The 14,507-nt window shown below is 35.8% G+C and overlaps 1 protein-coding gene across 3 annotated transcripts in view; it reads left to right on the forward strand.

Annotated features, from left to right (window-relative positions):
- Positions 1-14,507, forward strand: part of TUSC3 (tumor suppressor candidate 3) — a 213,981-nt gene that overhangs the window by 91,361 nt on the left and 108,113 nt on the right. For all 3 annotated transcript variants that reach the window (XM_046648817.1, XM_046648818.1, XM_046648819.1), the window contains exon 3: positions 11,839-11,956. In XM_046648817.1, the coding sequence (XP_046504773.1) occupies positions 11,839-11,956 (118 nt within the window). The remainder of the gene's footprint in view (positions 1-11,838; positions 11,957-14,507) is intronic.

The raw sequence follows: 14,507 nt of genomic DNA on the forward strand, positions 1-14,507 counted from the left end.
AAAATTACAAAAGTGATGAATGAAATCAAAGAAGAAATAGATATTCTATGTTCTTGGATAGGAAGACTCAATATTGTCAAGATACCAGTTCTTCACAACTTGGTTCAATGCCCTCCTTTTCAAAATCTCAGGAAGTCACTTTGTGGATATTGACAAACTGATTCTAAAGTTTATATGGAGAGGCAAAGGACTCAGAATGGCCAACACAGTATTGAAGGAGAAGAACAAAATTGGAGAACTGATGCTGTCTGACTTCAAGACTTACTATGAAGCTACAGTAATCAAGAAAGTGTGGTACTGATGAAAGAACAGATGAATAGATCAGTGGAACAGAATAGAAAGCCTGGAAATAGACTTCCATAAATATAATCAACTGATCTTTGACAAAGGAACAAAAGCAACACAGTGGAACAAAGATAGTCTCTTCAACAAATGGTGTTGGAACAACTAGACTTCACATGCAAACAATTAACCTAGACAAAGACCTTACACTTTACACAAAAATTAATTTAAAATAGATCATAGACCTAAATGTAAAGTGAAAAACTATTAATCTCCTAGAAGATAACATAGGAGAAAACCTGGATGACCTTGGGTATGGTCATGCCTTTTAGATAAAACACCAAAGACACAATCCATGAAAGAAATAATTGACAAGCTGGACTTCATTAAAATGAAAAATTTCTGTTCTGTGAAGGACAATATCAGGAGAATAAGAAGAGAAGCCATAGACTAGGAGAACGTATTTGAGAAAGACACATTTGATGAAGGACTGTTACCCAAAATATACAAAGAACTCTTAAAACTCAACTGTAAGAACACAAACAACCCAATTGAAAAGTGGGCCAAAGACCTTAACAGACACCTCACCAAAGGAGATATACAGATGGCAAATCAGCATATGAGAAGATGCTCCACATCATACGTCATCAGGGAAATATAAATTGAAATGACAATGAGATACCGCTACATACCTGTTAGGATGCCAAAATCGAAAACACTGATACCACCAAATACTGACAAGGCTGTGAACCACCAGAAGCTGTCATACATTGCTGGTGGGAATGCAAAATGGTATAGCCACTTTGGAAGACAGTTTCTTACAAAACTTAAACATACGCTTGCCATATGATCCAGCAATCACTTATCTTGATATTTATCCAAAGAAGGTGAAAACTTAATGTCCACACAAAAATCTGCACACAGATGTTTATAGCAGCTTTACTTATAATTCCCAAAACTTGGAAGCAATCGAGATGTCCATCAGTAGGTGAGTGGATAAACTGTCTTATATCCAAACAATGGAATGCTATTCAGTGCTAAAAAGAAATGAGCTATCAAGCTGTGAAAAGACGTGGAAGAATTCTAAATGCACGTTACTGAGTGAAAGAAGCCAATTTGAGAAGGCTACGTACTGCATGATTCAAACTATAGGACATTTTGGAAAAGGCAGAACTATGGAGACAATGAAGATCAGTGGTTGCTGGAAGTGGATGGTGAGGGACTAATAGGTAGAGTACAGAGGATTTTCAGGGCAGTGAAAATACTCTCTAGAGATTTTAATGGTGAATATATGTCTCTATACTTTTGTCCAAACCCATAGAGTGTACAACACCTGACAATGAACCGTACAGACTGTGGACTTTGGGTGATATGATGTGTCAATGTAGGTTTGTCCTTGGTAAAAAGTGTACCATTCTGGTGAGTGATGTTGGTAATAGGGGAGGCTACGCATGTGTAGGGGCAAGGGGTATATAGGAAATCTCTGTTCCTCCCTCCTAATTTTGTGGTAAACTTAAAACTGCTCTAAAAAACAAAGTATTAAAAAAAATTCCAGATGATTTTTGATGCAAGTGGTCTGGGGGCAACACTTTGAGAGCTGAGTTTGTATCTTTATGTGTAGCCATAGGTGTAGTCATAACTTAGCTCTTACTGAGTTTGAATTCTGCTGGCTCTAGTAATTACTGGCCACAGGCAGAAACAAGTTGATTAACTTCTGTCTTTCAGATTCCTCTTATGAAACGGATAAAACTAGTACCTGTATTATAAGGCTTTTGAAGATTAAACGAAATAGGTGTGAATACATAAAAGGGTTCTTGGCACACAGTACACCTCGATAATGTTAGTGATGATGGTGATGCCTTCAGTTAAGTAGAAAACACCTACTCTCCACTCGTGGGGCAGTTTCTATAAGCTTATGTCTGCCTTTTTGATTCATTCCAACAAAATCCTCTGAAGGCTACAAAAACCAGCTCTGTGCCACGTGAAACTAAAGCATAGAATTGTTAAGGAATGCTGTAGGATTTAACATATGCGTTAATGCTTTCCTAATCTCAGCTTGTCAGGTTTTGTGATAAATGTATTAATTCACTTTTTCAAGAGAGATTTTTTTGAATATCATGATAATTCCTGGGCAAGTTATAATAACAAGATTTACATTGTTTTGAACTTGTTCATTTGTTGTTTTCTATTTATCATTTAACATTATAAGTGTTTCCTTAATGGATTGACCTATCTTCAGGCAAGGGCCTGTGTCTTTCTGCTCACATTTACCCCTTCCAAACACTGTACTGAGTCATATATCTATTAATTCTTTATTGTTAGTTCCACAAATAATTATCAAATGTGTACTATAATCCCCATATCTATAGTATATATCTATATATATAGTGTGTGTTGAGAGAGAGAGAGAGAGTAGATAAAACTTGTTACATGAACAATGGATGAATCAGTTTGTTTCTTTACTATGTTGTGTGTCAGTCTTCTTAGCATACAACCTTTAAACATTCATATGTTACTGTTACCATTTTTTTAAAGAGAACAAAAATTCTGGACTGCTAAACTGAGTTGTAACTATGTCTTTTATAGACAATTTAATATCTCATGTTCATATATATCTTTGCTTTAAGATATGTGTTTGAATCTCATATTTTATTGTTAGAGTTGTTTTCTACATAGGAAGGTATCTACTTAGGTCTGATAAAGGACAAAATAGATGCACAGGAAACATATAGCATAATGGACACAACCTCTTTATTGTACCAAGGAGTGAATTATGCAGAATCAATTACAATATAGAGTGAACTGTTCATTCCTCAGCTCTTCAGAGGCCTTGGTTTATTTGATATATTTCAGTATATTCCGCAGGGCCCTGGGTATGTGTAGCACAGCCAGAGAGAAATAACCCTTAAGTACTCCTGTCTACCAGTTCTTTCCCTTCAGGATACCAGAACCGTAAATAGGTGGTTCTGTTCACACCAGATCTCTCTCTAAATAACGCTATTCATAGAAATTGACTAATTTGGAGTTTTATGAAGACATACTTTGGATTAACTATGTATTATATATTTATATATATATATAATTCATCATGAATATATGACTATAAAAGGCATACATTGGGATTTTGATATGAATCTGTTACCTTATAGAAAGTTTGGTTAACATTAAAAAGAGAAACCATATTTCTTAAAAAATCCCTTCAAGGGCAATGAGATAAAATTTATGTTCATTGTGGGAAATATATTAAATATATACAATTATAGATGAGTTAATAATCGCTTTAATTTTTATGTAACCTTTTAAAAAGGGTTATAATATTAAAAAGTTATAGCATTTGGATTAAGCAATGTTTTTTCTTGTTCTCATAATAAAAAATTAAGAAGATTTAATATAAAAGATTTAGCAGAACCATGCCCTGCAGTCGTTGCTTAAGCCTTCCTGGATGCCTTTGATGCAACTTGACTGCCCTCTTCAGGCTGCATATGATTATGTTAGAACAATTTACAGTGTTCTTTAAACTTATCATAAAGTTAGGCCTCTAATATTCCTATTAACTACTAAAATAGAAAATATTTTTTTAGTTAACAGTTAAGTGCTTAGAGCATTGTGTTTTTCAACTTTCAATTTCAGGTGGCAATGAGTTCTGAAGTGTGTTAATAAGCACTAGTGATGTCTTACGTTGCTTGTTAGTCCAAGCTGACATAAACATATGCAAGAATCCAGTGAATTTGTCATTAGTTTGGATTCCTCTGTTACCTGTTAAGAATTAAGTTGGAATATGAGGGGATAAGGGATAGTGGAGTCAAGCTTAGAGAACAGGGTCAGTGTCATTGGAGTTCATTCCTTCTAATGAGTCTTTTGTACTCTGAACAGATATCATTAACATTGAAATGCATATTTCTCAGTCTCGTTGAATTATTTCTAGTGACAAACAGATCTGTTCACTGATGCTATTGCTACTGGATTACAGTTAATAGAGGAAATCCCCCATTTACCTTGTCACTATTAAATTTTCTCTAACTATTGTATTTGTGTTGAGAAAATGTAATTTGCTTGGCTCTTCTAAAATTCTCTGTTCTTGCTAGATATATTTGTAAGTAGAAACAACTTGTTTAGAAAAATTTTTGGTTGCTTTGGCGCTCTAGACTCCAAAAGAGAATATGTAAGAAATAGGTCATATCTTCATTTATACACTATTTTAATAGCCTCATATATTTTCTCAACTAGACCATTATAATAACAGTCTAAGTGGTTTCCAAACATTTGTTTTCTCTTCCTCCAATATATTATGCACACAGTTGCCAGATACAACTTTCTTAATTAGTATTTTGCATAATCTACTACTTTCAGAACACTCGTAGTTGTTCACTGTTCACAGAATAAAGACAAAGTCCTATTCGTCTTTCAACTGGAAGAGAGTTTCCAGTCTCTCTTTCTCTATTGTCTGACATGAAGCTTATATTCTATTATTTAAACACGTAATACACATTTCAGACTGGGTAGTCTTTGTTTATACTGCTCTGTTTCCTTAATATTCTCTTCCTGTCCTTTCTTGTTTGTTATAATTTTAGGCCTTCCATTCTTTTCAGAATATTTTCACGTTCACCCTTTGTCCAGCTGCTCCCTCTGTGATCTCATTTTTCTCTATATGCTACATAGCACCTACAATCGGCATTCTTTTTTTAATGTATATGTATCTTTTTTATATATTGGTCTTTGTCTATTCCCTTTTCTAACAAGCTTATTAAATGTGGAAACTGTGAGAGATGCCTCTTTATTATTGCAGCACTTACTAAAATGCTGAATAAATATCACTGATGACTAAGATCTAGGTTCTATATTTGCATATGATATTTACATTATGAACATGATGTTAGACAATGATTTAATCATTATAACCTTTCAAGTCATGACCACTCTTCCTTTGACAAATAGCATAAATTTGTGCTGGTACATAGATTTAAAATGTTTCTTTTTTTCTTCCCAAGACCATTAGTAGAGTAGTGCAAATTGGCCTTAAAAGAGACAATTAACCTGTGACGTAAATCTGACGTGGTGGGCTTTTAGTCAGATTCTCCAGAATTCGGAATCTCTAATGCAGTGATATTTAGTTTTAGGGTATACATATATGCGTATATTGACGGTTTAGGAAAGTATGTTATTCGTCATCACCATCATCAAACTTTTATTAAATGCCTGTTCTATACTAGGTCCTAGCCATTGAACAGTCAGTGCATAAATATAATATGCATAAACGGAACAGATAAATGCATAAAATAAATAGTGCTGCACAGTAGCTGAAAATTTCCATTTCAGGCAGTTGTAGGTATAGAGATTTGTAGTGTAGGTTAGAGATTTGAAGTGACTTCTGAAGGAGAGGCAGTTTTTGAGCAAGCTTTGGAAAGGAGGACAGTGTAAGCAATGGATGTAATGCTTTCATGCTTAAACAATGCACATGGGATGTCATAGAACAGAGAAAGACTTTAAATATGGTATGATCATGTGGACATAGATTGTAGATAGAAGTTGTGGCCAGGGTATGGAGGATCTCGTCTTCTATTTTGCCCCTTGTCTTCATTATATAGGCGGTGGGAAACTTTTTAGACTTTGGAACAGAGGATAGAATCTACAATTGATTATTGGAAAATTAAACTGGAAAAGTGGAGTGATGTGGAATGCAGAGTTTGAAAGCAAAATGAGTGCATCCTGTTGGACTCCTCAATACTCTTCAGCACATTTTCTTGTTTTATTTTCTTCAAAGTACTTAAGACCATCTGAAATGTGTGTTTGCTTGTATGAGGCCTCTTTTTCTTGCTAGGATGCATTCTCCTTGAGATCAGGGAGATCAATTACCTGACACCTTGTTGGCACTGTATATATTTGTGGAGTGAATTAATGAGCACATGAATGTATGCTTAGTAGATTCTGTAGGTCTGGGCTAGGTTATAACATTGTGAGAGAAAGAAATTCAACATTATCCATGTCTTATGTCATTCACTAAGATGCTATACACAGATGTTGAATACTAATATTTGATTATTTTCTTCCTGCATGTTTTTCAGAATGAAGCATTTTCATTTCTTGGAATATTATCACAAGAATGCCAGCTTTTGCTGATTTGCTATATCCTTGTTTCATTTTAAAAGTTAAAATGGTTTTATTTGGTAAAATGTTCATTTGTGTAAAAATACACTGTTTTCTTAATTGTAATACCATCCTTTTAGTGTCTTTTTTTTTCTTTAAAGATTTTATTTTTTTCCTTTTTCTCCCCAAAGCCCCCTGGTACATAGTTGTATATTGTTCATTGTGGGTCCTTCTAGTTGTGGCATGTGGGATGCTGCCTCAGCATGGCTTGATGAGCAGTGCCATGTCCGCGCCCAGGACTCGAACCAACGAAACACTGGGCTGCCTGCAGTGGAGCGCGTGAACTTAACCACTCGGCCACGGGGCCAGCCCCCCTTTTAGTGATCTTTTTAAAGGTATTTTTGGTCTCTTAAGGTTGATTAGTATGCAGAGATGTTCAGACCTACTTAATTGTCAGTGCCAATTCATTGTGTGAACTTACTATACACTTTTTCTTTGAAAACCAATGGTGAATACTTACCAGTTATGTTATATTCCCTATGACGAGAATCAAATCAGATTTTAGGGCTCATATTGGTTTTAACTCTGTTATTATTTTAGGATTGGAAGAGGAACAGGAGGCACTGTTTTAAATAGTTGAGGGAGAGCACAAGCTTTGTATTCTGTGTGTATTTCTCTAATAAACAGAGAGCATGTTCTCATGTATATCAGAGCTTCATTGTGCCAGCATCTTAAGTTCTTTCCCTCTTTAGGCCTTTGTACTTGCTCTTCCTGCTACCTGAAATATTTATTCTCTAGCTCTTTTCAATGATGACTTTTTCTCATCATTGGGATTTGAGCTTTGTGTCACTTCATCTGAGAAGTGTCACTTCATCTAAGTGGATCCTGCACTATTTTCTGTAAAACCACTCCATGAATTTTTTTCTTAGTGTATATCTTAGCTTTTAATTATTTTTATTTATTTATTTGGTTGATTATCAGATGTCTCCACTAAAACATCAACTCCATGAGAGCAGAGACCTTGGAGATCAGCTCCCTTCTTGCTGTTAGGTGCTCAATAAATAGTTTTTCAGTGAATTATAATGAATTAAATCTTATTTAACCACCAAAACTTTAAAAGTTTGTAACCATTTTCATTGAACATAGTCTAAAAATATACTATGTAGTTTTCTGCCTACTGAGCACAATGCACTCTTAGGCTGATCATTACAATCATCAGTTTTTTGTACTATGCTCTAATAAAACGATGCCCTAAGGTCTTTACTTTATGCTAAATAACCTCCGATTATAGCCCTGTTCATATTTAGCCCTCTTAAATATATATTTAATCACAGCAATATTATGTGCTCTTTCTTAATGAGAAAAAGGGCCTGAAATGAACAGCTGTGGTCCTTGCACTCACCTATCTGCAGACTTGGCCACAGGCAATCACTATTACACATTCCTTTGTGATTTCTTCTTCTGGTGGTGGTTTTCATATCTCTAATGTTACTCTTTTTCTTTTTTTTTTTTTGAGGAAAATTAGCCCTGAGCTAACATCTGCTGCCAGTCCTCCTCTTTTTGCTGAGGAAGACTGGCCCTGAGCTAACATCTGCCCATCTTCCTCTACTTTATATGTGGGATGTCTGCCACAGCATAGCTTGTCAGGTGGTGTCATGTCTGCACCCGGGATCCGAACCGGCAAACCATAGGCCACCAAAGCAGAACGTGCGAATTTAACCCCTGGGCCACTGGGATGGCCCCTAAATGTTATTCTTATAACAATAGTTCTTACAGTAGACTTGATCATTACACTTCTTGCTATGATAGGTGAAGATTTAACTCATTTCACTCCTTATCATTTTAATGGCTTTCTATTTCTTCTTCTATTTTAACAGTAAATGGCATCCTTCTATTACTTGTCCATTAACTATAGATATCTCTTGATTCCCTAATCTGTAACATGAAGATTAGCAAGCGCACCCTTTCCTGTCACCTCTTCTCCTTCCATTTTACCTACCAGTCCTGTCACCTGTACTTTCATAGTCATGGTTGATAGTTGATAGCAGTTACATTCTCTACTGTAAGCGTAATTACAGCTGTGTTCTGTTTATAGGTTGATTTAGAAAGTTGAAGGATAAAGAGCATTTATATTATTATTTCTGCATAGACAGCATCGACTGCAAAGTAGTAGGTTATGATTATGGTTGCTTTTCTACAGTGTTATTGTTTATGACTGCTGCCCCACTCAAAAGAAAGTGTTCAAAATAATTAACCTTTCTCATCACCAATTAATCAAATTATGATACATTTTAATTTGTTTCTTACAGACCTTTTATATTTATTTTGCTGTCATTTTTTCCTGTTGTGGGACCAAATATTTTTTCTTACTGTGCTGTTAATATCTTCCAACTCTTTCTGAATCTAATGATTGCTTAGAATCTCTTCTCTTCATCTGGAAGTCCAATTAAATTCCTCTTCTGAATTGTTCGCATAGCTTCATAGTCGGATCGCTGCTTTCTGACACATCTTCTCCCCTTCCTCCCTTATCATATTGCTAGTTCTCTTTTCCTGTCTTAGTGTGCTTCTATCAGTCTCAGTTTTTCTCATTGGTTCATTTATATTACCCTTCTATCAATTGTATCCTAAGGTAATTTCACATTCCTTACATTCCTGAGAACATGTTTATTTCAAACTTGATTGTTTGGCTTAAAATAGAATTCTAGATTGAAAATCATGGTGCCCTCAAAACTGAAGGAATTGTTCCATTATCTGCCAGTGTCTAGTGTTGCTAATGACCAATCCAATCCCACTCTCATTTGCTCTTGTCACATAATTTTTTTTCCTCTGAAAACTTTTAGGATCTTCTCTTTATCTATAATGCTCTCAAGTATCACAGTATGTCTCAGTGTTAGTCTTTTCTTGTTCCTCTTATTGAGAACCTGGGAAATAATTTAAATTTGAAGACTTAATCTCCTTTAATTGTATTATGTCTCCAGAAATATTTCCTCCATTTTCTCTCTCTTCTCTTTCTGGGACTCCCCTGTTTGAAAGTTGGATTTGTTGGATTATATCTCTAGGTCCCTTTCTCCTCTCTCCCCCTCAATATATTCCACCCATGTCTTTCATATTCTATGAATTTTAACTCTGTCTTCTAATGTTGGTGTTTAATTTGAGCAATCATATTTTAAACTTATAAGTGCTCTTTTACTTTCTTTGTTCCTTTTTTATATGATCTTGGGGTTTGTTTTCCTTCTTCTCGCCAAACCCCCCAGTACATAGTTGTATATTTTGTGGGTCCTTCTAGTTGTGGCATGTGGGACGCCACCTCAGCGTGGCCTGATGAGTGGTGCCACATCCATTCCCAGGATCCGAACTGGTGAAACCCTGGGCCGCTGAAGCAGAGCGCTCGAACTTAACCACTTGGCCCCAGGGCTGGCCCCTAATATTGTTCTTTTTTGGTGAATACTATTGGGAGAAGCAGTCTGCCCTGGGCCATGAGCATCTCTGCATGCCCTTTGTCCAGAAGGCAAATGCCTGACTGCTCTTTACCTGGGCAGTTTCGCAGGGATATGTGTGCAGTGACAAGCCTCAAGGAACGAAATGATGTCTCCCTCTGAACAAAGCACAGGCTTGTTATCACTTCCTATAAAAACAGTAAGTGCCTCAAACTCAGTGTTCCTCTCCTGTGACACAGTCATCGGCGTGTGCTAGCATCCACGAAGGAACCTTTGTTTCACTCCATGAGACCTGGGAGCATGGGAAACTGATGCAAACAAACATGAAGTAGTAAAGTGCTTTGTCTCTGACCCAGGAGTCCCATGTTTTCTGCCAGCATTTTTTATTTTTATTGACCTAACATTGGTTTATGACATTGTATCAATTTCAGGTGTATATCATTATATTTTGATTTCTGTGTAGATTACATCACGTTCACCACCCAAAGATTAATAACCATCCATCACCACACACATGTGCCTAATCACCTCTTCTGCCCTCCTCTGGTCCCACCTCTCCCTCTGGTAACCACCAATCCAACCTCTGTCTGCCAGTATTTGTGAAACAGTACCAGCTAGCTTATTAGCTTGTATATAAGATAAAATCTTAGGCCCTGCACAGTTCTTGACAAATACAATATCTTCTCTGACTTTTTCTATGTATATTCAAGTTTCTTTTTAATGTTTTTGATACTTCTTTGAACTGTCTTTTTCTTCCAGAGTCTGTTTTGTTTGGGAGTTTTTTTTTTTTAATCATGTCAGGTTTTGCTCAGATATATGGTAAATTTTTTTTGATAGATCAGTCATTAAACAATAGAAGACTAATACTGGGACTGGTTGGGAGTGGGGCAGAAGGTTGGTCTGCTATTCTATACAAAGAAATTTAATTGTGGCCTCTATTTTTAGCTCCATTTCTTATCTCCAGGCTCTGCTGCTTCTTACTCCAGTATTTTTCTCAATGTTTTCCTGCACTGCAATCTCCTTTGAGATTATAGCTTCCTTCATCAAAACTTTTCCACTAGCTTTCTGTTTTCCGGATATTTCTTGAAATCTCTTATCTGCTGCTGATTCTACTCCAAGTCTTTTTGTTAGTGTAAGATTATACCTTTTTATCTCTTTAGTTCCGTTTTTGGGAGAGAGAGGAGATAAACTCCTGTGAATAGTCAACAATATGGAAGAAGAAAACTCACTTTTTTTTTTTAAATGTTTTAGCAATCACTTGCTTCTTGTTTCTACAGCTGTACCTACATCCTTCTAGCAATGCCATTTCTCTGTTTTTACTCCATCCCTACACCTAAATATAAAGCTTTAGTATTGGAAAAATCAACAAAATGTTTAATAAAAATGAATTAAAAATAGGAGTAAATGCGCTCATAAGAGGGGGGCTTATTTGCGGCATTTAGTTTAGCTACTCAGAGAAATTTTTGCTTACTTTTAGGTTTGAGTGTAAATGCATTTTTAGATAAATGAATATATAAGGATGTATCATAACTGTGTTTACAATTTTAGAATGTATATCCTCATGAGTTTTGTTTCTGTTAAACCTAATATTCTTAAAAATTGCTCTGTCTTTTACTAAAAATCATCAGAAGATTTATATGTATAGATGTCACAAATTGATTTAATCCCGTAGAAGAAGCGTTGTCAGTTATTTAAAGGGCCACACCAGGCTTTTGGCCCATACAGTTTCTGTTAGACTACTCAACTCTCTTTTGATACAGCACAATAGCAGCCCCAAGCAATATGTAAATGAATCAGTGAGGCCCTGTTGCAGTAAACCTTTATTTATGAAAAATAAAATTTAAATTTTAGATAATTTTCACTTGTCAAGGACATTCTTTTTATTTTTTTACAACCATTTAAAAATATAAAATCAATTCTTAGCTTGCAGTTTGTACAAAAACCGGCCAACCCTTGCCCTAGAATTACCTGTTTTAGTAGCTTTGTTAATGCTTGAATACTGATATCTTTCTACTCTGCCCCTTATCTTTATCAGGCAAGCTAATGAAGAATATCAAATCCTAGCTAACTCCTGGCGCTATTCATCCGCTTTCTGTAACAAACTCTTCTTCAGTATGGTGGACTATGATGAGGGGTCAGATGTTTTTCAACAGGTAAAAGAGTTACATTTTATTTTGCTAATATATTGAATAGCTGGTTATAGTTGATACATTTTTGTTTTCCAGATAAGCATGCAATTCATTGAATAAGTTAGTAAATACAATAAGTAGTTATAATAAATTCTGTAATATGATTAAAATAATTTCAGCTAATGTTATCTTTATCATTGCACAGTTTTCGCCATTAGTGAGTACAGTGAGCACATTTTAACTTGCATTGTAGAGGAAATGTGTTTTTTCAGCATATAGTGGCAGTTTACATGCATTAACTTTATTTTGATACTTAACTGTATTGGACTTTGGTGTTTTGCACAAATTTATGAAATTTTATATAAAATTCAATGTAAGTTTTACTTAACCTTTGTGTCTTCCAATGTGGCAGGTATAGAAAATTTTATATGTAAAGCATTAAATATTTAAAAGTGTTTGTTCTGTTAGGGACCGAGTTGTGGCCCTCCTAAATTCATGTGTTGAAGCCACAATCCCCAGTGTGACTGTATTTGGAGATAGGGCCTTCAAGGATGTAATTAAAGTTAAATGAGGTCGTAAGGATGGGGCCCTGATCCAATAGGACCCGTGTCCTCATAAGGCAAAGAGACACCAGGAGCATTTGTGCACAGAGAAAAAGCCGCATAAGGACACTGAAGAAGATGGCTGTCTGCAAACCAGAAGAGAGATCTCACCAGAACCAGTCCCACCGGCACTTTGATCTTGGACTGCCAGCTTCCAGAACTGTGAGAAAATCAATTTGTGTTGTTTTAGCCACCCAGTCTGTGGTGTTGTTACAGTGACCCAAGCAGACTAATACATTCAATTGTACACAGTCTTCTCCATAGAGCAAGGTATTGAATGGTGGTATAAAGATGTTAGTTGTCATCACTTTTGTCATGGTTGTGTCATCATCATTGCTAACATTGAATACTTATGTTCCAAGCACTCTCCCAAGTGCTTCATGTGTATTCTTTCATTTAGCTTCACAAATACTGTTATCTCCATTTCTCAGATGAGGAAATTAAGGTATGGAGAGGTTAAGTTGCCTGTCCACGTGTACAAATTTAGTGTAAAAGGGAGCTAAAATTTGAGCTCAGCAGTTGGCTCCCAGAGCTCTAGCTCTTAATCCTGCTGTTATCTTGCAGTTATTATTTTTTTATGTTTATCCCTACTTGATTGGTGCCTCTTAAATATAAAACTTACTGCAGTACCCAGAACTGATTAGTCTGGGTATCTTGGTCTATTTTATTTTTCTCACATATTACTCTCTTTGGCATAATGGAAAAACATTTAGTTCTGTAAAGAATCTAGCTCACTAGTTATAAATGGGTCATTACTGAGTATTTTTGCTTATTTGCTTCCAGATTGATTATTCATTCATCTTTGCCAGTTTCTATTGAATAAGATAAATTCTCTCTTTTTGTCTTCAGTCCCCTTTACCCTTCGTCTTTCCTATTAGCATTCCTCACTTATTTCTTCCCCCATAAATTTATTTTGCCTTGTGGGATGTTTCTTTTTGTTCACCTAGTCAGCAGATAGTGCTGAGCAGTGAATTGGTGAGAAACACAAACAGTTCTTCCCCATAAGAAGCTTACAGACTAGGGAGCTAATAATAATAGTAATAATAGTATAATAAAAAAGAAAACACATACATAAATATGTAATTTCAAATAACCTTATAAAGGAAAATTATAGGACTGTAAGAACCAGTATTATTTCGTGTAGTTTCTAGGTCTCTACAGACTCTCGGGAGGACTGGCCTTAGAGATCATCAGAGGAAGCTCAGTTCCTCACATCCTTGAGTCCTCTCTGCCGTGTTAGGAAATACTCATCAAGGTCCAAGCTGTCTGCTAGAGCAGAGGCTTCGAGCCCCAACATCTCCCCTGCTGGGCCTGTACACTAAACGCAGGCACTGACTTGGATTAGTTTCCTTTCGTTTGGGGATCTTTGTTTAGGTACATACTTAGTATATTAAACACATTCATTCTTCACTTGCATAATTCAATATGCTTATTTTTATTAAAACAAAGCCTTTCTTGGTCTTTTTTAAAAACAATAAATATTTAACGGAAACACTCATTTCAGTTTTCTCCTAACTACTATATAAGAAATAAAATCAAGAAGATACCATGAACACCATGCACCCGACCGTGACTGTTGGTCTCCTTGTTGAGGAAACAGTGTGGTGGGGGTGGGCACTACAGCAAATGGAGAGGGTGAGTTGACTTCAGTGAGAGATACAGCTCGACTCAAGCCCTTGTGAAGAAATGCAGGTTACGTATAGCTACATCTGTTTTTTCAAGAAGAGACCCAAATAGGAATTTTTATGTGAAATTTCTCCACCTTTAAAATGTTGGCAGCTAATTCAGATTAAAAAAACAAAACTGTGGGACAGACTCATCCTACTTTTGTGCTGAATATTGACTATAAGCTGCCAGTATATGACCATATAGATATATTGTTAGATATCATCACTGAATTCTTTTACATACTTTAAACATAATTTATTTTTTTTAAAGTTTGGCATAGATATGAGAGTTGAAGTCCAGATTGT

This window comes from Equus quagga, chromosome 22 (assembly GCF_021613505.1).
Source record: "Equus quagga isolate Etosha38 chromosome 22, UCLA_HA_Equagga_1.0, whole genome shotgun sequence".
Taxonomy (NCBI): Eukaryota; Metazoa; Chordata; class Mammalia; order Perissodactyla; family Equidae; genus Equus; species Equus quagga.